The sequence below is a fragment of the Physella acuta genome, unplaced genomic scaffold (assembly GCF_028476545.2).
Source record: "Physella acuta isolate Inbredline_101_S28 unplaced genomic scaffold, ASM2847654v3 ptg000713l, whole genome shotgun sequence".
NCBI lineage: Eukaryota > Metazoa > Mollusca > Gastropoda > Physidae > Physella > Physella acuta.
Window position 1 is genome coordinate 177528 of NW_026732231.1, and position 27714 is coordinate 205241.

The 27714-nt window shown below is 37.7% G+C and overlaps 1 protein-coding gene across 2 annotated transcripts; it reads left to right on the top strand.

The window, feature by feature from the left end:
• The first annotated feature begins 1646 nt into the window (after positions 1–1646).
• LOC131949752 (uncharacterized) lies at positions 1647–21586 on the top strand. 2 transcript variants are annotated; one of them, XM_059311632.1, is made up of 14 exons: positions 1647–1805; positions 2278–2422; positions 2974–3201; positions 3700–3889; positions 5731–6968; positions 8773–9186; positions 9952–10074; positions 10161–10947; positions 11739–12622; positions 13238–13343; positions 15010–15134; positions 15212–15433; positions 16481–16573; positions 17717–21586. In XM_059311632.1, exons 2-14 carry the CDS (start codon positions 2363–2365, stop codon positions 19583–19585), a joined length of 6339 nt encoding a protein of 2112 aa, XP_059167615.1. In that variant the 5' UTR covers positions 1647–1805; positions 2278–2362; the 3' UTR covers positions 19586–21586. The 2 variants fall into 2 exon arrangements, with proteins under 2 accessions (XP_059167615.1, XP_059167616.1); XM_059311633.1 differs by having other exon boundaries at positions 2281–2422.
• The last annotated feature ends 6128 nt before the right edge of the window (positions 21587–27714 follow it).

Consider the following 27714-nt stretch of genomic DNA (forward strand, 5'->3'; position numbering starts at 1 on the left):
GTATCTGTATCTGTATCTGTATCTGTATCTGTATCTGTATCTGTATCTGTATCTGTATCTGTATCTGTATCTGTATCTGTATCTATATCTATATCTATATCTATATCTATATCTATATCTATATCTATATCTATATCTATATCTATATCTATATCTATATCTATATCTATATCTATATCTATATCTATATCTTTATTATATTCTATCCTTACTATTGCCGTTACCTTCATCGTCAGTCTCCGTTACCCTATCGGATGAGTAATTGTCAGGGGTAGATAATATCCTACATTAGTTTTAGGGTCGGGTTAAGGTTATGTAAGGAATTAATTGATCTAAGGATCTAAGGAAGGGTAATGACATCGGCGAAATGACCGGGGGTATTTAACAAGAGGGTATTAATGTCATGCTAGTGGCGATACATATCATCAAACTACAACACCTCTACACAATGGTTTCGCGTTCCACTCCACCCCTCTCAATATCGCAAGAGTTTAGTTTATTAAAAAAAAATAGAAAAAAAATTTCAGTAAACAACTACTTGCACGTTTACAAAGTTAAATTGCTCCATTCTATTTAACCGTACAAGACCGTAAGTAGAAACTAATTACATTTTTTTTCTTTGAGTTTTCTCGTTAATGCGTTTTACATAATAAAGTCTTTAACTAGTCAATAGCAGTGTTAAAATTACTTTACAATGCACTGTTTAAAAGTAAATACCCTTGTGCCTTGGAAAATGCGCACCAAACGCAGTAATGAACGACACAGTTTTTAAGTGACATTTTATATTCTTTGTTTACATCAGCCATGAATAAAAAATTAATTTATAAGTTCTTAATTTTTGTTTGTTTTTTAAAACAATTTACTTCAATTATTTTTTTTATCCAAATGTTTTCTTCGTATATTTTTGTAGGTAGTTGAAGTTCGTGGGAAAATGAATAGTTTAAACTTTAGAAGCAATCACGCCCTTTTAAAAAATTGAGCGGTCTAACGGGTCAGTTTAAAACCCCTTAATTTTACTTTTACAGCATCAGAACTATCTCTTTACCAAATATCAAGGTGTTGTCGCATCTGCAAGTGGTCGATCTAATTCAAGCACTTTGATAAATGTATATATATTTTCGGTCATATAAAGCATGATTATTGAGATGGCTATAGTTTATCCGTTAGAGTGTACTTAAATCTGCTACTGATTACTCAAAAAAACCTTAATAAATTTATATAGATCTATATTAAGAACTTTTAACCTCTAAATGTTTTCTCGAAAAAACACCTTTTCTGTCTCAAACTTCATATACGCTACCTAGAAAGTTTAAAGGAGTCCACTCTTATTAACTCTCAATAATATTTTCATTAAAATTTCGATTTTTACACAATTAAATTTCAATAATTCCTCTATAGGCCTACTTCGTATGCCAGGAAGTAAAAATATAATCTATATTCGAAGTCTCAGAGTCTGCCCCATTGTATCTGGTCACGAGATGTGGGCCTATGTGAAACTCTACCTCTTATTATTAGAATATGAGCTATAGCTCACTGTTACAAATAAAGAAAAATAAAGAAATGTTTTGTAAAATGCGTCATCAAGGTTAGTGCACACTCTCAAATCGGCGTTAATAAAAATGTTTGCTTACTCTGTATGACGTCATGAAGTTGTTAGATTTTTAAAACATAATAATTGTTCTGTTGAACGGGATAAGGGGGTGGTGCTAACCTCCATTAGAGAAGAAAGAATCCACCAATAAATTATAATGGGAAACATTTTATAATACAACAGATATCTTTTTAAAAATTTCAATCAGTATATGGTAGGTGCTTTAAAAATCTCTTGTGATTAGAAATCTAGATCTAGATCTAGATCGAGAATCTAAAGAAAAATATATCTAAAATCTAGAGGTTTTATATCTAGAAAGTCTAGATCTAGATCTATTCTAGAGTCTAGAATCAAGATCTATATCCTAGATCAGAATATCTCTAGAGCAGATCTAGATCTAGATTTAGAATCCAGCTTGCGTATGTTGAGACAAAATTAATAATAGTATTTTGAATACATCACACGTTGTTTACAGCAACTAATAATTTAATGCTATACTACATCTACTAGTATCCATATCCAGACTCCACCAACTAGATCTAGATCTATAATTTAGCAATCTTACCTCTAATAAACTTTTTTAGTGGAATCTATTAATAGCTATAGGTTACAATTTACTATGGTATAGTTATTAGTGATACTAGAATGAGCAGGTTGATCCGTCCCGTAACTTATCAATGAAACAGCAGGGCCTATCAAAAGTTGGACCAGTTCCATTTGTACATCGTGAGCTCGTCACTACCGCAGCTGTACTCCCTGTGTCGCGCCATCATGAACTCTAGTTGTAACACTGAGGATCGTAATGGATTTGAGGACATCAACAGTACACAAGTCAGTATTCCCTTTAATACTTGTTCCATTGGTGGTATGAAGTAATGAAGGCAAACAGTTGTTTGAATCGCTCTTTAAACTTTAAACTTAACACTTACTGCCATCCCCAACCTAAATTTTAACCTTTTCCATGACCCTAGCTCTGGCCCTATCCATAGACCTAACTTCTGGTCCAAATCTTACTCATAATCCTAACCCTATATGTGAATATAAAAACAAGGTAAACTTGAATCATTCCTGTCGTAGAGCTGTAATTCTATAAGCAGAGACCTAATCATAAAGCTCTAACACTCCCACTACATTTTAGTTTATAGTATCGTTTATAATCATACTCGAATACTCAAAGCAAAATCTTTAGACTTCTAATTGGCTGGTATCCTATCTCAGTCTCTAATTATTCTTTATCGACAGTACCCATAATTGCCAAAGTGTTACTTTCAACAGACAACTCCACACATTTGTACACAGAATATTAAAAAAAAATGGAATGGATCCGTTGACTAGGAAAAGTTAAAAAAAAAAATGGATTTTTTTTTTTGCTGTTGTTCTAGGAGCAGGTGGACTTCAATTCAATGGATGTCTACCCGCCCGGAAGTGACGTCACAGTTTTTTACACGCTTGGGTCCCGAGTAAGCGCCACCCCCAATGACTGGATAGGAATCTTTCTCAATGGCTTTAGGGACACCCGTCACCCTTTGACCTTCCAATGGACAACTAAAGCATCAGATACCATAACAACACTGGAGCGAAAAGCTACATTTTCCAATAAATTGATTCAGGTTTTGATTTTAATCTAGTAATGTTCAAAACAAGGTAGTGTTACATTAAAACTGTTCGCGGTTAGATAGTGCTACATTTAAACTGTTCGCGGTTAGATAGTGCTACATTTTAACTGTTCGCTGTCACAGTGCTACATTTAAAATGCTCGCTGTCAGATAGTGCTACATTTTAACTGTTCGCTGTCACATAGTGCTACATTTAAAATGTTCGCTGTCAGATAGTGCTACATTTAAAATACTCGCTGTCAGATAGTGCTACATTTAAAATGTTCGCTGTTAGATAGTGCTACATTTAAAATGTTCGCTGTCAGATAGTGCTACATTTAAAATGTTCGCTGTCAGATAGTGCTACATTTAAAATGCTCGCTGTCTGGAATACACCATAACAGCAAGCGATTAGTATGTGTACATCTTATAAAAGATTGAATCAAATGTACTTTCACAGTAATTTAAAATAGATGAATGAATAGAATGCATTTGATAAATTTGTTCTTGTAGCCTCTTGAAAGTGTTACTCTGAAGTATCAGTTCGCCTACATCAACAAGAAGAATGAAGTTTTGGGTCTGAGTCGGCCATTTATGATCAAATACAAAGAGTCTTGGGACTTAGATATGGAGCTCTACGAAACTGTTCCGAAAGGGGACTGTTCTTTAGACGGACCGCTTGCCCTGTCTGACTCATCTTCAGGTAATTCGTGAATCTTTGTGGCTTTTCTTGACTTTATCCAAACTCAATGATGTTATGAAGAAACCCAGCAATATCTTACATATTGTTAATCGTGTTCAATCATGTATTGGGAGAAACCTAGAACTATGTTCACTAGAGCAAGAATAATATTTTACTCTAGAATTGTACGTATTTGAATAGGTCTTGTAACATTTGTTTGCTAAAACAGCATACTTTAACTCGAGTTCTGACTGGCAAATTGCCAAAGTTGTATCAAGGCAGCGAAGTCTCCGATAAAAAGGATACACCAGTTTGAACAAAGTTTAATACCATACCAGAACATGCAGACCATGAAACAGTTAGTCGTATCAGAGCAATGCTCTAATATAGGGGTCGGCAACCTTTTGAGACCAGTTTTTAAAGAGCCACTAACATTTTTTTCAATATTTAGGATTTGGTGCATATCTATATATATATATATATATATATATATATATATATATATATATATATATATATATATTTATATAAAATTTAAATATATAGCTTTAAATATGAAATAATATTCTTATTTAAAAAAAAAATACACATGTTTCACACAAAACATATTATAGTATTTTAGCTAGCTCTGCTAGAATATTAAAATTAGTAATCATAAAATATAACTATAATCATTGAATATTTACATTAGTTACATCAATGGAAGTATTGACCTTGCATGCCGTTTGAAAGTTTGTTTAAATCTGGCTCATAACTTCTTGTTTTAGGAGGTTTCTTCAAGCATGCCTCTAGATTTTTATTTGTTAGTTGGCTTCTTACATAACTGTTTATAATATTCATGTAAGAGAACTCTTGCTAGTACGAATATGTTAACCTAAAGATCGTCAGCACTCTAGATGTCAACTTCTCCACGTTACTGTACCATCCTGCAAATCAATTCCATGCGTCACGTATGAGTGCCTCAACTCGCGATGTTTCTTTTACAGATGTCCAGTTGTTCAGCCTAACGTGCATGTTTTACTGGACCTTCAACTATTTTTACTTGCTCTTTGAGTTCTGTGAATTTCCCACTCCACAAATGATAAGTTTTCAAATCCTGCAATCGCATTTGAAGCGAAGCAGATTCAATTACAAATAGCTCAAAGTTAGTCTCATTTATTTTTGTGTTGAGAGGATCTAATATGAACGTCAGAGTAGGCCTACTTGCATTTGTTTTGAATTTCTCAAATCTCTCAGTGAATCCATCCTTCGTTTTGTTTGTTGTAATGCTGAAGCAATTCATGCTAATAGTTGCATTGGTTTCTAGATATTTTTTTCAGATTTTCGAAATCAAGTTATTTACCGCTCCCCGTGTCTTCAACCAAAAAAAAAAGTATTTTTTTTTCGAAACATCCACTTCTCAAGCAAGGCATAGGCTGAGTTTTCCTTTTCTGGCAGTTTTACATCTAACTCGTTTAGTTTCTTTGTGATATCTATCATGAAGTTGAATGTTTCAATTGGGGATGAACAGCTTAATAGGAAGTAAATTGAAATAGGGAGTACTTAAATATTCTAATAGAAAAGCGAGTGTTTATTGTTTATGTTTATTATTATATCGTTCATTACCGACTGTTGCAGAACAATATTTTACGAGTTTTGAAATTAACATAAAATAATTATTTATTAATATTTGTGCATGGATCCGAAGAGCCGCATCTTGACATCAAAAGAGCCGCATGCGGCTCGCGAGGTTGCCGATCCCTGCTCTAATATCATCGAGCACTATATCAATATTAGCATATTACTAGTTCTAATCACCTGTCCTTCTATAACAAAAATTACATGTTTATTTGTAAACAAGCACTAAATGTTTTCTCTACCAGGAACCTCTGAGTCACCAGTCTTACTGTCTATTGATGACGACTGGGAATTGGCAAATGATAGCCCATGCAATAAACATGCATCATTGTCTGATTTGTCTGACATTGTGGTCTTGTCAACTTCTCCATCTAAAGAATCAGCGAAAACAGAGGCCAAATCAGAGGCACTAATCAAAGATGATACAGTTGAGCATGCCGCTAAGAACTTTGCCCCGACGTGTTTGAAAAGAAAACCTACTTTGCCATTTTCTCCAACACGTGCTGAAGGCAGTCTATCAGAGAACGTTAGCGTAGAGAAGGAAATGCAAGTAACAGAAGCTAGCCAAGAGAAGGCAGAAATTGACAAGGAATTCTGTGATAAACAAAGCATATCTGATGGAAATAAAGGAATTAAGACAGAGGGTTTAGCACAGATTTGTACAAACACGAAGCGAGATAGAAGAAAGAAGTCTAAAAAGAAACCGGAAGAAATAGTATGTATAGAACATAATCCATCCTCTTTTGTCGACCGTTTGAAGTTGCTAGGTGATGAATCAATGTCTGAAGAAGAGAGTTCTGAAACGTACAACTTAAGTCAGGATAGAAAGATCCTTATTGAGGTCATCAATGGGGGAGAATCTGATTGTTGTAAGTCTAAAGTTAGTCAAGCAAAGCAAAATAAAAGGTGTAAGAAAAGAAAGAACAAAAACGTTCTTGAATCTTCACAACAGGTTAGAGAGAATTATGGTGCTAACACTGCCGACACTGAATGCATGGAGAACGACAAGAAAAGCCACCACTGGCTTCACAAAACCATGTCAACTGATCATTCAAACAGGCTGAAGAAATCACACGATTGCAATGTTAGCGAGACAGATGTTAGGAGTGAGACGACAAGGACAAGCCGTAAAAACAAAAGTCGAAAAACTGAAACAGTTGAAACTCTATCGAAACACAACGCAGAAATTATCGATGAAATATCCATCGGAAAGAAAATATGTTTGAAAACTGAACAAGGCAATCCAAGAAAAAAAAAAGACATACAAAAAGGAAGGAAATCGGATCAAGAGCTTAAAGAAAACTTAATAGAAACCGATGTAGAGAAGGTCACAGTTGTCCACATTCCCGGTGAAGAGCTCAAAGCTTTGAAAAAAAAATATTGCAGGTCAAGCAAAACGAAAAGAAATAAACAGCAACACATTAGAAAAAAAACCGATGTGTTTTGCAACCTACAGAATCTTTTTGCCGAGATCAGTATAGAGGTAAGAACTTGTTTCTACGTGTTTTCTACGTGTTCAAGTTTGAACTTTGGCCAATAGGTGAGCTAAACCTCAACCCCATAACCGTCGAGCTAACCTTTACCTTCTGACCATTTACACCTTTAGTTTTGTAAAACCCTCCCGTAATGTTAGCACATAATAAAGCTCAGCACCTTGCTTGTTAAACACTTCCATAATGTTAGCACATAACAAAGCTCAGCACCTTGCTTGTTAAACACTTCCATAATGTTAGCACATAACAAAGCTCAGCACCTTGCTTGTTAAACACTTCCATAATGTTAGCACATAACAAAGCTCAGCACCTTGCTTGTTAAACACTTCCATAATGTTAGCACATAACAAAGCTCAGCACCTTGCTTGTTAAACACTTCCATAATGTTAGCACATAATAAAGCTCAGCACCTTGCTTGTTAAACACTTCCATAATGTTAGCACATAACAAAGCTCAGCACCTTGCTTGTTAAACACGCCAATAATGTTAGCACATAACAAAGCTCAGCACCTTGCTTGTTAAACACTTCCATAATGTTAGCACATAACAAAGCTCAGCACCTTGCTTGTTAAACACGCCAATAATGTTAGCACATAACAAAGCTCAGCACCTTGCTTGTTAAACACGCCAATAATGTTAGCACATAACAAAGCTCAGCACCTTGCTTGTTAAACACGCCGATAATGTTAGCACATAACAAAGCTCAGCACCTTGCTTGTTAAACACGCCAATAATGTTAGCACATAACAAAGCTCGGCACCTTGCTTGTTAAACACGCCAATAATGTTAGCACATAACAAAGCTCAGCACCTTGCTTGTTAAACACGCCAATAATGTTAGCACATAACAAAGCTCAGCACCTTGCTTGTTAAACACGCCAATAATGTTAGCACATAACAAAGCTCAGCACCTTGCTTGTTAAACACGCCAATAATGTTAGCACATAACAAAGCTCAGCACCTTGCTTGTTAAACACGCCAATAATGTTAGCACATAACAAAGCTCAGCACCTTGCTTGTTAAACACGCCAATAATGTTAGCACATAATAAAGCTCAGCACCTTGCTTGTTAAACACGCCAATAATGTTAGCACATAACAAAGCTCAGCACCTTGCTTGTTAAACACGCCAATGATGTTAGCACATAACAAAGCTCAGCACCTTGCTTGTTAAACACGCCAATAATGTTAGCACATAACAAAGCTCAGCACCTTGCTTGTTAAACACGCCAATGATGTTAGCACATAACAAAGCTCAGCACCTTGCTTGTTAAACACGCCAATAATGTTAGCACATAACAAAGCTCAGCACCTTGAACATCTCTACAACTGACAAATAACAGTGTCACAGCTAATGGGAAACTGATACCCAATGACATCTAATTTCATTTTTGGAAAACCTTTAAACACCCACCCATCCACCGTACATGAAATAACGCGTGTATCGATGGCTTCTTCAACGTTTTATTTTCATTTTGTGTTTGCTCGTGTCTTAAACACTACATACATACCTTCTTCTATCGCGTCTTACATACTACATAGTTACATTGGACTCGTTTTACACACAACGTGTCCATATTTTGATAGTCTTACACATTACACACGTACATTTTACACATCTTACAAGTTACTTACATCTAAAAAGAAATGATAACGAGACAATCCAAGAATTTCTATCTCAAATTGCTTATAATAGCTGAAGTAGATGAAATGAACTACTAAGTGCCATTGATGAATAGAGAAAAACAGACACGATTAGCCGATCGATAAGTGTATATCTGGTTTGTGTACCACAGGGGGAAACACCAGTCCTCCAGTCACAAGAAGACTGCCCACACGTGGAGGAGATGAGCAGCTCTTTACTGAAGGACGTGTCCGACCAAGGCTTCCCTGCTTTACCTTCACAACACAACACACCGCCAGAGCTGGTTAAGTCCAACAGCCAGATGGTACCCAGCATTAGAACGGATATCACGGCCCCAGAAGAGAACAACAAGGGAAATTCACAAAACATTGCTCGAGGCTTGGCCTTCAGTTCATCTCCGGACAGACCAGCATACATTCCCGCCTATCTCCTGGATATAATGGACGCCCTGCCGCCGCCTAGAGGCAACAACGATGTCAAAGACTTGAAGGAATGTGACAATATGCTGCTTCATAAAACATCCAAATCGGTACTTCAGGCGTTCAAAGCCAAATACAAAGTTAAAGTAAGATATTTCTATTTTCCCCCTTCTTATTTGTTCTATTAAATAGCCTACATGGAGGATTTTATAACTGTAGACCCTAGTGGTCCACCACGCAGATAGAGCTCCTCACTTTCAATGATCATGTCATACGAATGGATAGTGTTGTCATCACTCTACTAAGTCGTCTTTACTTTCCCAACCGTGAGTCAGTTCCACCAGAGCTGGAAGGACTCAGGAACGTCCTACTGATTCAAGTCTCGAGACTTTCGATACAGTAGTTGTGCGTTCTACCGTTATGCACATTTTTGGGGATCAATATTCAATTTTATCGAAAAATTCTCAAAACATAGTTCCTCTTCATATACCTCATATCCTTAGACTAACTCAACACAACACAATTTGTTTTTCCTGTGAGGTGCAGTAAATGAAGTAGGCAATAAAGCAAATTGATGGGGGACATCACGGTTGTAGAATCACTCAAAACAACAAAGGGCCAGGAAAAATAGCAAAGCGTGATATTTTTACATTTTTCTTAGCAACCGAAGCTTTTATTAAAGAATACGTGTTTATTTTCAGTGCATTTTATAAGCTTGTTATTATTAAGGTTTTTATATTTGTTTTAATTCAAGATTGTCTTTGAAATCCTCCACCTGGTAAATCAGTCTTCATAATCTTCCGATTAGTTTTGACTGTTTTCTAAATCTTCTCGTTAATCTAGACTATTTTCTTAAACTAAACATAAGTCTAGACTGAAGTGTACTTTAAATCTTCGTTTTGATTTGCCAGTCTGCACGAAAGTCCGAGCTGCAAAAGATGAAGTTACGCAGCAAATATTTTCATACAAAATCAGGCATCGTAGACAGAATCCAGAACCAATTTTTAGATCCGAACTGTAACCTTCAAAATAAGGTATGTTCGCGCACAGTGTTTACATTTCTTACTGATCGTCCTAGTTTTATGTTTCACAACAAATATTTGTTTTAATATTTTCTCAGGATAATACTTGGAAGTTTTTCCAGGAGCCAGAGGAGTGTTTGACTGCAGATGTTTTAATGGACGGCCCACAAACAGCCTTAGTTCCACCCTGTCAGGGTTCTACCAGTGAAGTTAAACCAGCCTTAGTTCCATCTTGTCAGGGTTCTACCAGTGAAGTTAAACCAGCCTTAGTTCCATCATGTCAGGGTTCTACCAGTGAAGTTAAACCAGCCTTAGTTCCATCATGTCAGGGTTCTATTAGTGAAGTTAAACCAGCCTTAGTTCCATCATGTCAGGGTTCTACTAGTGAAGTTAAACCAGCCTTAGTTCCATCATGTCAGGGTTCTACAAGTGAAGTTAAACCAGCCTTAGTTCCATCATGTCAGGGTTCTACCAGTGAAGTTAAACCAGCCTTAGTTCCATCATGTCAGGGTTCTACCAGTGAAGTTAAACCAGCCTTAGTTCCATCCTGTCAGGGTTCTACCAGTGAAGTTAAACCAGCCTTAGTTCCATCCTGTCAGGGTTCTACCAGTGAAGTTAAACCAGCCTTAGTTCCATCATCTCAGGGTTCTACCAGTGAAGTTAAACCAGCCTTAGTTCCATCATGTCAGGGTTCTACCAGTGAAGTTAAACCAGCCTTAGTTCCATCATGTCAGGGTTCTACCAGTGAAGTTAAACCAGCCTTAGTTCCATCATGTCAGGGTTCTACCAGTGAAGTTAAACCAGCCTTAGTTCCATCATGTCAGGGTTCTACCAGTGAAGTTAAACGGACAAGCTATGCCAATGTCGTGAAGAGAAAAACGCAAGGTAGGAGACATGCACGCACACACGCACGCACACACACACGCACGCACACGCAGAGAGAGAGAGAGAGAGAGAGAGGTGTAAAACTGAGAAGACTGTCAAAATATCTGTCAATTATTCAACACGATCATAATACTATCCTGTGTATACGAGGAAGTAACAAAGTGAGATCCTCTAAAAGTTCTCGTATATTCTAAGGATTGCAATGGCACATTCAGTCGAATAGGCATACAGAGGTATAGACGTTTGAGACAAAATCAGTGGCGTAGCTAGGTGAGGACGTATGGTGCGGCTGCCCCGGGCGCCGATCCTAAGGGGGCACCAAAAGGGGTAGAAAAAATAAATGAAAGCTTTTTCAGCAATAATAATTATATTTATAAATAGGGGGAGGCGCAAATTTGATAGCTCGCCCCAGGCGCCGGAATGTGTCGCTACGCCTCTGCATAAAATGCTAGCTTTTCGAGAAAAACATACTTTCTTAGAATTTTGTCTTTTAATTGAATATGCTATATATAATATTTTAAATTTGTGAATATTTGACTAACCCAATGAAATCTAAACTAAACCTATCAATAGAGTGTTGAATACTTGGCTAACCCAATAAAATCTAAACTAAACCTCTCAATAGAGTGTTGAATACTTGACTGACCCAACAAAATCCAAATCCAGCGATAGACTTAGAAAACTTGACTGACACAATTATTTTTTTATCGATGTATATTTATTCACTGCTAAATAAATCGTCTTTTACAATCATCTATTTAAATAAAAAATTGAGAACAATTTTTTTACAGACACAAAGGAATTAGTGGGTACAAAAGTGCAATTACAACCAAATGATTCAGCGTCTACCTGTGCTTCTTCATATGTTAACGGCAAAGCGAAACGTGTTAGCGTTGTTCAGAATAATAATAGGACCCGATCGACAGCTCTAAGAACATTAGCAAAACTTTTAAGAAAACGTGCTAGAAACTTGAGAGAAAATAAGATATGCGTTCAAAATGAAATTTTCTGCCAGGAAAAAAATATTAATGATCACACAATAACCCCACAAGACATCGGCCTCAAACATAGCGAGCAGATTGGAGATCTCACTTACACATCTACAGCAGAGAGACGGGAGATCTGTAATGTCGAATGTACAGCAGAGAGACGAGAGATCTGTAATGTCGAATCTACAGCAGAGAGACGAGAGATCTGTAATGTCGAATCTACAGCAGAGAGACGGGAGATCTGTAATGTCGAATCTACAGCAGAGAGACGAGAGATCTGTAATGTCGAATGTACAGCAGAGAGACGGGAGATCTGTAATGTCGAATCTACAGCAGAGAGACGAGAGATCTGTAATGTCGAATCTACAGCAGAGAGACGAGAGATCTGTAATGTCGAATCTACAGCAGAGAGACGGGAGATGTATCGAACCAAAGATACAGCAGGTCTAAAAAAATCAACCTTTGGCGAGACAAAGGAGAAAGATGCCGTGTTGCTGTTCCGACCGGTTGTACGAACACCAACTAAGAAAGCGTTTCATTCTTGCCGTTCTCCACCAAAGAGAGAAATAGAAACCAACAAAGACACGAAGCGACAAACAGAGGAGATAAGCTGGGAGAAAGCAGTCGAAACAACCGTCTCTCCCGTAACAATGTGGTCTACTCGCAGCCCATTGAAAGATAAAGTGGTAGGTTGCAAGTATCCTATTGACTCTCTCACCAGTCTCGCGGCACTGCTTGCAGTTTTTTGTCCCGCACATTGCAATTATTTTTGTCACAGCTCTCAAATCACTACACATTTCAGTAGTTGTTTCATTCTATTTACAACACCATTATCTTTATCTTTTTGATCAACCAAAACTCCGCAAACTATGCTAGTCTTAAACAGAATCGCATTCCAAGGAGAATAATCGGCTTGTTTACATAGATCCATTTGAAACGTCAACTTTTTAAAAGTAAATGTAATTGTAACGTAGTGAATTTTACTAGTGTGAGCCAATTGACTCAGTTATTGGGTCTAAACTATTCCGTCTATTCTCCTTGCAGAAATGCTGTATACACGAGTTTCAAGTATTCAGAAGTCAGCTTGTAGAGATTTGGAACTGTTCATTTCTTCATGCCATCGTGCACCACTTAGTGCACTGCCCGTGCCTTAAACCTTTCTTCCCGGAGCCCCAGCCTTAAACCTTGGGTAAACACCAAATCTTTGCTACCCAGGTCCTCCATTATCTCACACTTTCTTAGTCTAGCTTATTTGTCTCCTCAATTTTTGCCATCTTGTTCTATTTTTTGTTTGCACAAAGGAATCAGTAGCCGTAGAGGAAATGAGAAGAGTAAAAGGGAACAACATTAGATCCAACGAGGAACACGTTATACTGAAAAGAAGAGTGGCTATATGCAAATGGGCAGGTAATAATAGTTTATGAAATTATCTCAATTTCTGGTAAACTATACAGTAACAGTGCACTATACAATAGGATACTAAACTAAATCCCACAACAGTGCACTATACAATAGGATACTAAACTAAATCCCACAACAGTGCAATATACAATAGGACACTAAACTAAATCCCACAACAGTGCACTGTACAATAGGACACTAAACTAAATCACACAACAGTGCACTATACAATAGGACACTAAACTAAATCCCACAACAGTGCACAATACAATAGGACACTAAACTAAATCCCACAACTGTGCATTATACAATAGGACACTAAACTAAATCACACAACAGTGCACTATACAAAAGGACAATAAACTAAATCACACAACAGTGCACTATACAATAGGATACTAAACTAAATCACACAACAGTGCACTATACAATAGGACACTAAACTAAATCACACAACAGTGCACTATACAAAAGGACACTAAACTAAATCACACAACAGTGCACTATACAATAGGATACTAAATTAAATCACACAGCAGTGCACTATACAATAGGACACTAAACTAAATCCCACAACAGTGCACTATACAATAGGACACTAAACTAAATCCCACAACAGTGCACTGTACAATAGGACACTAAACTAAATCACACAACAGTGCACTATACAATAGGACACTAAACTAAATCCCACAACAGTGCACTATACAATAGGACACTAAACTAAATCACACAACAGTGTCACAATAAATTGGCAAGAAAAAAATTAGAAAGGAGACCGAAAAAAGTTTTAAGTTTAAGGGAAAATGTGACAATTAAGACCTTCCGCATATTTTACAAATCCCAGAAAAAAAAATTGTTATTGAATCATTGGCTAAAGATGATCAACTGACCAAGCAAAAAATTGCGAATGACGACAATTTAAATATACGAGCCGGCCCGCGGCATAACATACGCCGCTATTTAGTTGTTTCTAATTTTCAATAATTCATAATTTGTGAATTCGACAGTACCAACGCTGACACTAAAAATATTTCTTTAAAACACTATAAGTAGCTCGTTAAGGACCATAACCCCCCCCCTCCTTCCCCCCCCCCACTCCCCCCCCCCCCCCCCCCTACGTTTAAAATCGTTGGCTCTGCTTGTAAACATTTAGAGTGAACACAGCTCACTAAAACCATGTAGGGGTGGGGAGGTAGGGAGAGCGTTTGCAGCTTGTTTTCTAACGGCTCGAAGAAGAGAATTATATATATAGATATTTACTGACAAAGGGGAATAACGCTAAAAATCTATAAAAAGAATGTCATTGACAGAATTATGATTAAATAAATAAATAAATAAATAAATAAATAAGTAAGTAAGTAAGTAAGTAAATAAATAACTAAATAAATAAGTAAATGAATAAATAAGTAAATAAATAAATAAGTAAATAAATAAATAAACAAACAAACAAACAAACAAACAAATAAATAAATAAATAAATAAATAAATAAATAAATAAATAAATAAATAAATAAATAAATAAATAAATAAATAAATAAATAAATAAATAAATATATAAATATATATTAATATATAAATATATAAATAAATAAATAAGTGTGCGTGTGTGGTGTGTGTGTGTGTATTATACGTACACGTATGTATTTCTAATAAGGGGATTTGATTGCAGGTCAAGTCAAAAGTCTTGTTAGGTCAAATACTGAAATTGTTTGCTTAAGATCACAAGTAAAAGAAAGCAACCAAGAAATTATTTCCCTTCAGAACCAAGTCAATTCTCTAAAAGAAGCTCTTAGTGTAAGTTGATTGTGTGAAAATTGTTTATTATTGTGACTAAATTAAACATTGGTTTAATGAAAGCTCTTTTCAAATAGATTGAAACAAAGCGCTTGGCTAAAGCTAATATGAAATGGCTGAAACTTAAAATAAAATATAAGGAGTTGAAAGCCAGAAAAATAGAAGATGGAAACAAAGAGGCCGATAAACTTGGTAGTGTCAAGAATGCTGCAAATATTTCTTCCGACACCACTGATCTTTTCAAGTCGCCTCCACGCAAAAGAAAATGGAGTTTGGAAGATCCATCTGGTTATGGTTATGTAAGTATGTTCTGTTGGGATAGTATACATGTCCATAAATATGTCCATATGTCCATACATGTTCTTACCCGAACCGTTGTAGAAATTAGACTACACACTAATGTTCCACTTTCTCAAACTGATCAATGATAAATGTTCGATACAAAAATGATAAATGTTCGATACAAAAAGGTAAATGTTCGATACAAAAACGATAAATGTTCGATACAAAAATTGATAAATGTTCGACACAAAAATGATAAATGTTCGATACAAAAATGATAAATGTTCGATACAAAAATGATAAATGTTCGATACAAAAATGATAAAAGTTCGATACGAAAATGATAAATGTTCGATACAAAAATGATAAATGTTCGATACAAAAATGATAAATGTTCGATACAAAAATGATAAATGTTCGATACAAAAATGATAAATGTTCGATACAAAAAATAAATAAATGTTCGATACAAAAATGATAAATGTTCGATAAAAAATAGATAAATGTTCGATACAAAAATTGATAAATGTTCGATACAAAAATTGATAAATGTTCGATACAAAAATTGATAAATGTTCGATACAAAATGTTCGATACAAAATGTTCAATACAAAATGTTCGATACAAAATGGGGTGGAGTTATTACTTAGACATAAGTTTACCGTGAGGTATTATAGTTGGACATAAGTTTACCGTGAGGTATTATAGTTGGACATAAGTTTACCGTGAGGTATTATAGTTGGAAATAAGTTTATCGTGAGGTATTATAGTTGGACATAAGTTTACCGTGAGGTATTATAGTTGGACATAAGTTTACCGTGAGGTATTATAGTTGGAAATAAGTTTATCGTGAGGTAAAAAGGTAAATTTTTTTTTGGTGTAATTTAATATAAGCTCGATCGTAATATGTTGATATATGTATATATATATATATATATATATATATATATATATATATATATATATATATATATATATATATATATATATATATATATACTTGTGTGTGTAAATCTATCGATTTAGTATCTTAATATATCTTCAATACCTCTTTGCACGAGAAGTCACAAGCACCCAGCATATGTATAAAAGATGAACTGAATTCTCCGCCTCGCAAAAGAAGACGGAGCGATAACTTTCTATCTGGTAATCCTTATGTAAGTATTACAGTAACTGTTAATCATTATGTATGTGCTACAGCGATTTAATTGGCAATTATTTACAAGTAATACTGCGATTTAAAGTGGCACATGCACATTTGTCAACGGATAAATGAATGCTTGGATAAGTGATACTGATGTTATTTTTTAAAACTATACCTATACTAGTTTTTAAAGTAGAATACTCAACTCAGTGGGAAACACGCTCTTCTAATTGTAAATTAGATTTTCTTAAGCGACACATGAGGATTTCAATGACTTCAGTCAAGTGTTGATCACAGTTCCATTTATTTGGAACATCTGGAAGAATGTTTTTATTCGACGCTTAGACGCGCTTCTAGAACACAAGAATCTTTCTTCTAGACTGACTGAGGTGTCGACATTGAGAAATGTCATCAAAAACGTGTACATTCAACAAAGAAATAAAAAGTGAATAATATAATGTGTAATGGCAGGAGAAATAGAGTCCACATGTTTCTCTAGTCTCAGCAAATGAATCGTTAGTGTGTTCAGCACTATATCCAACCGTCATTATTTTCCCTAAATGTCAGGTTCCCATCAAAGCTGGGTGGACTCAGCGACGTCCTACGGACTATAGCGCCAGGGATCCGAACTCGAGACTTTCGTGTTAGCAATCGTACGTACTAGTACTGCGAGGGTCTAGCTGTTTTCCTTCAAACACAATAGTCTTGTTACTTGATTTTCATTGGAAGAAATTCTCGTCAGTATTTTGTGCCAGCTAACATTGAGCTAGTATTCACTCCATATTTTCATATCCTTTTGTCTCATTTAAGCATTGATACCGTTTCTGAAGAGAAGAAGCTTTTTTTTATATTTAGCATATACTTTTATATAAATACATGACAACTCTGTCATTTTTTGTATTGGAACCGCTGAATACTCTCTTTGTCTAAGCACTTTTTGTCAGTTTTTTTTTAAATGGCACAAAAGTGGATCAAATTTGCCTCTCCACATTAGTTATCTCGATCTCAATGACAGACAAAAGAAAATAAATGAATCAGTTTTGAAAATTTATTGTTCTACCGCGTTTACAGTTTCGACATGTACACTAAACATGTCTAGAAAAAAAACCTATGCCTATCCCTATGCCTATATGTGGTATTTTTAAAATTTGCGCAGGTAAAAGAAAACACAAGTTTGATTGAAATGGAACCAGAAGAAGCCAATCGTGTGTATGCCTCTTACAATCTTTTATCTGAAAGCTCTACTCCGAAGCATTACAACTTCTTCTGTCAGGGTCAATCGTGCAGGCAAGAGGCCGTTGGGGTGAAGCTAGCACAGATATTGAACCCACCAAAGTATGTTAGCCAGACTAGAGCATCATTCAACGGCGCTTCATCTCACTTGGACAGCTATTCACATTACTGTGTGCAGTCCAAAACCTCACCCCCACACTTACCTCTGTCCAATCTCTCTCAAGCTGGATTACCCAAAACCTCACCCCCACACTTACCTCTGTTCAATCTCTCTCAAGCTGGATTACCCAAAAGTTCACCCCCACACTTACCTCTTCCATTCCCGAACCAAACGACGTGTCACGTTTCACCATTACATCCCGTGTACCCCAATGCAATATACCCGCAATCCTTTTTCCCACCACAAGAAGCACAGAAAGATGAAAAGTCCCAGTTTTCACAAGCAACACATCAGTACAGGTTGAACTATCGTAACCCTCTGCTAGCACAAAACACATGTATGGGCTCACCGAGGGAGAATTGTGCATCTCCTTCAAGAAAACAACGATACACCTCCAGGTCCCCCAGCTACCGAGGGGTCAGCGAGTCAGTGCTAGCCTTCAATCATATGGCATCATCTTATCATCCTAGGCCTACATGTTCAACTACAAACGATGCAACCCCCTACCAGCATTGCCACAACCCCCATGTTTTGCAGCATCCCCTCGGTCAATCTGTCAGTCCAGCACCTACCTGTGGACATCCAGTAACTGCCGTGCATGACGCTCGACTTTGCTGGAATCCAAAATCCCAGGTTGCTGCTAGTGATCCCACTTCTGCAGCTTACTTAACAGTCTACGCACAAGAGGGCACTTCCAATATGAAGGAAGGCACTGCTAGGGACGATGATGAATATTACCGACTAAGAGCTGATGCGAGCGAAAAGCCGAGTGAAAAGAATCAAGTGTCAAATAATTTAGTTTTACTAGCGTCAGGACCTAACACTGCAAACAAATGTAACCTTTATCCAGTCAGACACGTCTACCAGCTCAGCCATCCCACATATCAATCGACAAAACACTCAGACAATTCATCCCCAGACAGACAGCATCAAGTGGAGAGAATGTTTGAAGGCAAGCCTGAGATAGCTACAGCCAAGCTCCACCACTCAGATGTTTTCTTTCAGTCTCATTTCCTTAAGCAGCTAGTCAAAGATGAAAACATGAACCACGTCTACAACGCCAAGCAAATCCAGAATTCTTCAATGCAACCCCAAGCTGCAAAGATGTTGCCATTCAATCAATGTTTCAGCGGTGACGATAACGTCGAGCTGGCGGAGAATGAGTTCCGTGGCTCGATATCAGAATCGTTTTGTCGTAAACAAAAACTTTTCTATCAAGATGGTGAACAGAAATATTGGAATGACCAGAACGGATATGTTCCGTTTGCCGGTATGACAGAGAACTGTCTAGCAGAAGGCATAGACGAGCGAAAAGTCCAGAGCCGTACTGAAATGTTGAATAGGTCAAATAAACAAAAACCTGCACTCGCGCAGGCCTGCAAACACGCAGGTACAGCTTTTGAGAATAGCATGCCTGTGCTAGAGCTGAGTGCCAACGGTACAATAGGTTTCCCAGGAGAAGTTTTGTCTAGTTCTTTCTGTCATCATAAAGCCATGATGTGCGAGACCTGTCATCATAAAAACATGATGTGTGGTGCGTGCACACCTATTTTGGAAAACAATCAAGTGAATCTAGTGAATCTAGAAAATAGGCCTATCGAAGCTAGTGGCGCCTGTCACAGAGCTTTCTAAATTTTTTTAGCTAGGTGAATTTTTGCCAGAACTTCTCACACGGGAAGTTATCCTCTCCAGAACTTCTCACACGGGAAGTTATCCTCTCCAGAACTTCTCACACGGGAAGTTATCCTCTCCAGAACTTCTTACACGGGAAGTTATCCTCTCCAGAACTTCTTACACGGGAAGTTATCCTCTTCAGAACTTCTTAGATCAGAAGTTGTTTCTCTTTTACTTACCATCGTTTAGACGGGTTTTGACCAGTGATTATTTTTTTCAAACTTTTTTTCGAGGATCTGAAAGTATTATATTCGTTAAATTAGCGCATGGCAGCGGTTTATTTAGATAAATATTCAAGCAACTGCTTTGCTGAAACCATGGTTGAAGAAATCCCAATTGTATTTAGACAAGAAGATATTGCTCTAGCATTTATAAAAATCAATGTAGCCATGATGTCACTGAGCCTTGTGCTGTATGCCGCCAGTCTGATCGTTTTTAAAGTATCAAGCGCCCTGAGAGAAACTCAGCGAGATCTACTCAACGTTACGTTCACAGATACATAAGCTCGCTCAGTGTGTCTGCTAGATGTGTGCTCCATACTATTGGAACAGCGTGAAAATGTTAGGGGTCTGCTCAACATTGGTCAGGTATAGTACATATGCCAATAACTCGATGACACCAATGCTTGATTTTATACTGGTAATCCTTTTTGTGATGACGCTAACAATGAACGCTCTGTTTACACAGCAACTGTCTCGTCGTCTAGACTCGCTCGGACTGTAGCATCTTGGTGAGCTTACAGGGATTGTAGCATCTTGGTGAGCTTACAGGGATTGTAGCATCTTGGTGAGCTTACAGGGATTGTAGCATCTTGGTGAGCTTACAGGGATTGTAGCATCTTGGTGAGCTTACAGGGATTGTAGCATCTTGGTGAGCTTACAGGGATTGTAGCATCTTGGTGAGCTTACAGGGATTGTAGCATCTTGGTGAACTTACAGGGATTGTAGCATCTTGGTGAGCTTACAGGGATTGTTGCATCTTGGTGAGCTTACAGGGATTGTAGCATCTTGGTGAGCTTACAGGGATTGTAGCATCTTGGTGAGCTTACAGGGATTGTAGCATCTTGGTGAGCTTACAGGGATTGTAGCATCTTGGTGAACTTACAGGGATTGTAGCATCTTGGTGAACTTACAGGGATTGTAGCATCTTGGTGAACTTACAGGGATTGTAGCATCTTGGTGAACTTACAGGGATTGTAGCATCTTGGTGAGCTTACAGGGATTGTAGCATCTTGGTGAGCTTACAGGGATTGTAGCATCTTGGTGAGCTTACAGGGATTGTAGCATCTTGGTGAGCTTACAGGGATTGTAGCATCTTGGTGAGCTTACAGGGATTGTAGCATCTTGGTGAACTTACAGGGATTGTAGCATCTTGGTGAGCTTAAAGGGATTGTAGCATCTTGGTGAGCTGACACTCAAGTAGCCAGTACTATGCCGACAGTGGTGGTCGCATTGGGTGGTTTTGACGCGCTAGATGACACGTTGAAAATGTACTGCATCGTCATGTCATTTCTGGTGTGGACTTGGCTTGGATTATATCTGACCAACAGAAGGTTCTAGCAATTGCGGCTGCACTGTTTACACACACAAATGCCGCTCCCGACGCCCGTGTGTGTGGCTATTGACTTAATTATAATGTTATTGTATTTTAAAACTTTTCTCGCTTTTGTATTGGAGGATGACAATGAGAACGGCCAAGACGATATTGAACAAGGTCAGGGAGAAGGATCATCAATACTACAGGCCGGCTAAATTAGGAGAAGGATCATCAATACTACAGGCCGGCTAAATTAGGAGAAGGATCATCAATACTACAGGCCGGCTAAATTAGGAGAAGGATCATCAATACTACAGGCCGGCTAAATTAGGAGAAGGATCATCAATACTACAGGCCGGCTAAATTAGGAGAAGGATCATCAATACTACAGGCCGGCTAAATTAGGAGAAGGATCATCAATACTACAGGCCGGCTAAATTGGGAGAAGGATCATCAATACTACAGGCCGGCTAAATTAGGAGAAGGATCATCAATACTACAGGCCGGCTAAATTAGGAGAAGGATCATCAATACTACAGGCCGGCTAAATTAGAAGAAGGATCATCAATACTACAGGCCGGCTAAATTAGGAGAAGGATCATCAATACTACAGGCCGGCTAAATTAGAAGAAGGATCATCAATACTACAGGCCGGCTAAATTAGGAGAAGGATCATCAATACTACAGGGCGGCTAAATTAGAAGAAGGATCATCAATACTACAGGCCGGCTAAATTAGGAGAAGGATCATCAATACTACAGGCCGGCTAAATTAGGAGAAGGATCATCAATACTACAGGCCGGCTAAATTAGGAGAAGGATCATCAATACTACAGGCCGGCTAAATTAGAAGAAGGATCATCAATACTACAGGCCGGCTAAATTAGGAGAAGGATCATCAATACTACAGGCCGGCTAAATTAGGAGAAGGATCACCAATACTACAGGCCGGCTAAATTAGAAGAAGGATCATCAATACTACAGGCCGGCTAAATTAGGAGAAGGATCATCAATACTACAGGCCGGCTAAATTAGGATAAGGATCATCAATACTACAGGCTGAATAAATTAAGGAAAGAAATCATCAATAGTTCAGAAATCATGATAATGTTAGACGGACATTGCTTCAGGCACTTGCTATTTTGGTCCGCCCCAGCCTATATGATAGTGGTGCTAATACTGGTTACAATCATTCTGTCCTCACACACACACCCACACCTACCCACCCACCCACCCACCCACCCACCCACCCACCCACCCACCCACCCACGTCTTTAGCCACAGATTTTGATCGCTAGTAGGTTTTTATAAAATCTTCGGAGAAAAGTGAGGTTAAAGATGTAATGTCTAAACAAGATGATGTCATCTTAATGTCAAAGAGAATGTGATCTTAATGTCAAAGAGAATGTGATCTTAATGTCAAAGAGAATGTCGTCTTGATGTCAAGAAGAATGTCATCTTGATGTCAAAGAGAATGTCATCTTGATGTCAGGAAGAATGTCATCTTGATGTCAAAGAGAATGTCATCTTGATGTCAGGAAGAATGTCATCTTGATGTCAAAGAGAATGTCATCTTGATGTCAAAGAGAATGTCATCTTGATGTCAAGGAGAATGTCATCTTGAGGACTAACACGAAGAACCTGAGCTGGCCACCTAACAATGGTGGAGGAGAGATCTTTTCTTATCAAGATGAAATCATCGATGGAATTGAACTATACTTCATATCATACTTATCATAGATATTTTCGTAAAGTTTAGAGCTTGACCTAAAGCAACCACTTCAAAGAAATCTTGTACAGATAAAAAGGTCAAAGTGTGACGGTTGTCAATTAAAATTTAAAACGGCACTTGTTATTGGCCTTGTTCTTTTTTTTTTTTCAAATTCTTGTCTTTCTATGGTTGTACTCTCGAAACAATTTATTTTGGCAACTTCCTATCGGGTCTTTTCAAATTTCAGTTTGTGTTTGTAGGCAGGTTTCTTTCACTCCTTTTCTTTGTATACACGAAATGTTTTTTTGTTCTTGAGTGTGAACAAAAACTACTATGGCAGGTAACATTTAAAACTCTATTATTCTTTTATTTCCTGTTACAACTATCAAGGAACTTATCTAAATCAAGATTTATCAACGGGAAGTAACTTTTGCTTTTCTTGACAGATCTGTTTTAATAAGGGTTACTGTCCTTTCTTGGTGCGTAGGTTCGGAAGGTGAATCGGAGTAGTCAGCTACATAACAATTTATGTCGGTCTAATCGGCTCATGTTCATCATTGTTTGTGACCAACCCGCTGTCATATACTGACGTGACAACCCGCTGTCATATACTGACCCTTGTTTGTGACCAACCCGCTGTCATATACTGACCCTTGTTTGTGACCAACCCGCTGTCATATACTGACGTGACAACCCGCTGTCATATACTGACCCTTGTTTGTGACCAACCCGCTGTCATATACTGACGTGACAACCCGCTGTCATATACTGACCCTTGTTTGTGACCAACCCGCTGTCATATACTGACCCTTGTTTGTGACCAACCCGCTGTCATATACTGACGTGACAACCCGCTGTCATATACTGATCCTTGTTTGTTTGTGCCACACCGTACCGTCCACACCGTACCGTCCACACCTTACCATCGATACCGTGCTGTCCATACCGTACCATCTATACCGTACCATCTATACCGTACCATCCGCACCGTGACGTTCATACCGTACCGTCTATACGATGGCGTTCACACCATACCGTCCACACCGTACCGTCCATACCGTACCGTCCATACCGTACCTTCCATACCGTACCATCCTTTCCGTACCGTCCATATCTTACCGTCCATTCCGTACCGTCCATACCGTACCGTCCATACCGTACTGTCCACATTGTGGCGTTCACACCATATCGTACACACCGTACCATCCTTTCCGTACCGTCCATATCTTACCGTCCACACCGTACCATCCTTTCCGTACCGTCCATATCTTACCGTCCACACCGTACCGTCCACACCAGAGGCGTCGCAAGTGGGGTTCGGTCCGCGCCTAGTAACACCATATTTTAGGGGGTGGGGTGACACCAAGACAAAAAAAAATAGCAGAATATATAGAGAAAAACAATGATCGTTCCAGTTAAATGAATGATAATTTAGAGTTAAATAGTCTTCTAAAAGCCAGGAAGTCCTGACAAGAGTGGGTGGGGTGGAGAAGGGGTGGGTGACTCCATGACGTAATCTTGCAACGCTGGAGAGAACATGCCATGTCCAGCCATGTTAATAACCTACTAACCTGGAGTCATCTCCCCTAAACTGTCTCGAATATTCTTATATAGTTCTCCGGGGATAGAAACTCAGTATATAGACAACATTTTAAATCATTTTTAATTACTTTAAAATAGAGTCTCGTAGAAAAAAGAATTACGCACTAAGTGAACGCCAACACAATACGTGTATAATAGTGCGGAATATTATTAGCACTTTTATCGGAAATCGTTCAAAAGTTGATACGGATCTACGATTTTGATAAAATACTTATATATGAAATTTCATCAACCTAGCTGTATCGGTACTCAAGTTATCTTGATTACAGATACACATACACACATACACACACAGACATACGGACAAGATTGCAAAACTATGTTTTTCAACTCTGGGAGTCGATTTTTCTGCACGATTACTATAAGCCAATATCTCTATACTTTGTATATACGAGAAAGTAAAAAGAAGACAAAACTCAGCCCAAAATATGCGTAGCTTCAAAAACATTTAAATACATAAAAAAGATACATTTAAATACATATACACAATGTTATACACATACTTACAAGTGTATATTTTATATATATATATATATATATATATATATATATATATATATATATATATATATATATATATATATATATATATATATAATATACTAACGTGCCCGTCCCCGCGTATAAAGTTGAAGGATGGCTCGGGGTCAAACCGGTGGAAACTTCTGATTCTGTTTAGTGAAGGAATATAATGCCCCATTTTATCCATTGACTATCACACTGTTTAAAACGGACGTCGGCGCCATAGCGCTCAAGGGATAATAGCGGGCCCAAAATTGCACCCTGCGGGGCGCCGACGAACGGGCGTGATTCAATTTAGTTAACGACTATAACCCCCCTCCCCCCCATCTTATCTATAGTCTATCGCAATTTTTATAACAAAATTATGCGCTTAATCGTCAAATCGCCCCCCCCCCCTGCCAGGGCGCCAGGGAACGCACCTAATTCGATAAAGTCAGTGATTATTGTTGCCCATGGTGTCTTTAGTGTATAACCTTTTTTAAATGAACGTAGTTACTATAATGCTCACAGGAAAGCCCGGGGCGCTTCGGGTTGCGAAATCGACAGGGCGCGGGCGGGTGCCCTATTGCAGTTTTACCGATGAATATAGTAGTACCCTTTACCTGATATGAAGGACGCCCAATTAATGGATGTCAAGTGTTAATATCGCCGCTTTGTAACTCTGGGCGCCAAACCGTGTATTGACGAAAATCGCACCCTCGCGGGCGGCGCGCATTTCAAATTTTAATTATTTTGTTCACAGAAACCTTCTCGGGAGTATTCTCATCAGCTCCTCAAAGTTTATTTGCACTCGGATGAACGGTGTCGAACCGCATCCGAATTTTTTTTAATATACCGTATATAGAGAAAAATTGCACCCTCCAGGGGAGCCACCCTTTCAAAATTAAAAAAAAAAGATTTTTGGAGAACCCTTCCCTGGAGTGTTCTAACCAACTCCCCAAAGTTTGATGACGATCGAATTAACGATGTGGAACCACAATCGACTTTTATTTTTATTTACCATATGCTAGTTGCACAAGTAAATAAAATATGACGTTCAAAAAACGATAGAACGCGATTATGATTCCAATTATATATGCCCTTCTTATTAGCAGCGGTTATTGGCCGTTACTGCCGTATATTTTTTTATTTCAACATTTTACTTGTTTTTGTTGATCTCATATTGAGTTTAAAAGGGGAGTTTTCAAAAATTCAATTAAAATAGTAAAACATTGAGACTAACCCTGTTTTTAGTGGGATTATTTTCGTTTTTTATTAAACTTTCTAACTGGCATATTTATTTTAGTTTTTCCGTTTAGCAGACTATGCAAAATGTCTCACAAACTAAGTACCCTATTAGCGGTATCGATACCGCATTTTCATGTTCCTTCGTTTTATAGGAATTATGTCACCAATTTTGATAAAAATTTCTTAAAGAGGCTTAATAATTACACTAGTAAGTAAGTAGGCCTAGATGCCAAGATAATAAATTAACCTTTTTAAAATAGTAAAAATTGTATGCATTGAGCTAATATGTTGTGGTCTGTATAACGTGCTACCAATGATTGAATTAGCACACGATAACTCAACACAAAGTTGAAGTTAAGTTACAAATAGAATGATTTAAAACTAAATTTCATGACACTACCTTTTTTTTCGAATACTAGATCTACATCTAAAAATGAAGTTGAAAGTATGTAAAGTATGGTTGATAAGTTAGCTATGTATTCCTGGGGTACCTTTTGCTTTTATAAACGTGGTACGGAATTGAATCTGCCCTGTCCACAAATAAAGTCACTCTTTTTTACACACATTCCCCTCCTCCATCCATAGCTTATCCTATTTTTGCCAGACCTTTTTCCAGACCCCGTATCCCCAAGCTTTTGTTAAATGTTATCACAACTGGACAGTGTGGTCTAGCATGTAGTGCGCCCGCTAACTAAACTGATAGATCGGTACCCGGCCTGGTGATCGTAGGTCATCCCACGACCAAACTGTCCCTCACGTTCAAAACCAGATGGCAAGATGCATTTATACAGAAACCCTCGTGTCTAGAGTCTGTATTTGTTGCTGCGTGAAATGCTCGATTCTTGATAACGTTGCTGTTTGTTTTGTGCCAGCTATGTTCAGTTAGCTAACGACACTCACAGATTATCTCTTAGCTGACGTGCTTCCATTAAGTCAAAGACACTCATATATGTTGCACTGAACTGATCTGTCTCTACGATACCGTTTACCTAGGAATTAGGAATGTTTTTTTTTTTTTAACTCAGCCTGTTTCTTTTATTTTTACTACTACCAGAGTTTCTTCCAGGCATCTCCGAAAAATTTTTACCGCCCCCCCCCGAACGAAATGAAATTTATAAAATTTATATAGAAAATATATACTTTTAACAGTGTCCGCCCCCCCCCCCCCCCCGAAGAAAGTTTACCGCCCCCCCGAAGATTTCAAGTGCCCCCCGGAGAAAAAAGTCTGGAAGAAACACTGACTACTACTATGACGTTTGAGTTAAATGATTTAATCAAGCCAGTGGTCAATTTTATTTTTAATAATTTTTAATAGACCACTTTCAAATTAAATAATTTATTAATATCTTGGTAGAGATACTCTATGCAGTTGTAAATGCAATAAAAAATACTTATTTGAAAATATTTTTATTATCCGCCTACGTAGAGTTATTTCCCTTTCGCCTTTTTCCTATACTCTCGAGGTGACCAATTTTTGCTTTCATTTTCCA

Coding starts and splice junctions, on each gene's coding strand:
- LOC131949752 (XM_059311632.1), top strand. CDS start 2,363: ATGAACTCTAGTTGTAACACTGAGGATCGTAATGGATTTGAGGACATC. Junction 2,423..2,973: donor AGGACATCAACAGTACACAA/GTCAGTATTCCC, acceptor CTGTTGTTCTAG/GAGCAGGTGGACTTCAATTC. Junction 12,623..13,237: donor GCCCATTGAAAGATAAAGTG/GTAGGTTGCAAG, acceptor GTTTGCACAAAG/GAATCAGTAGCCGTAGAGGA.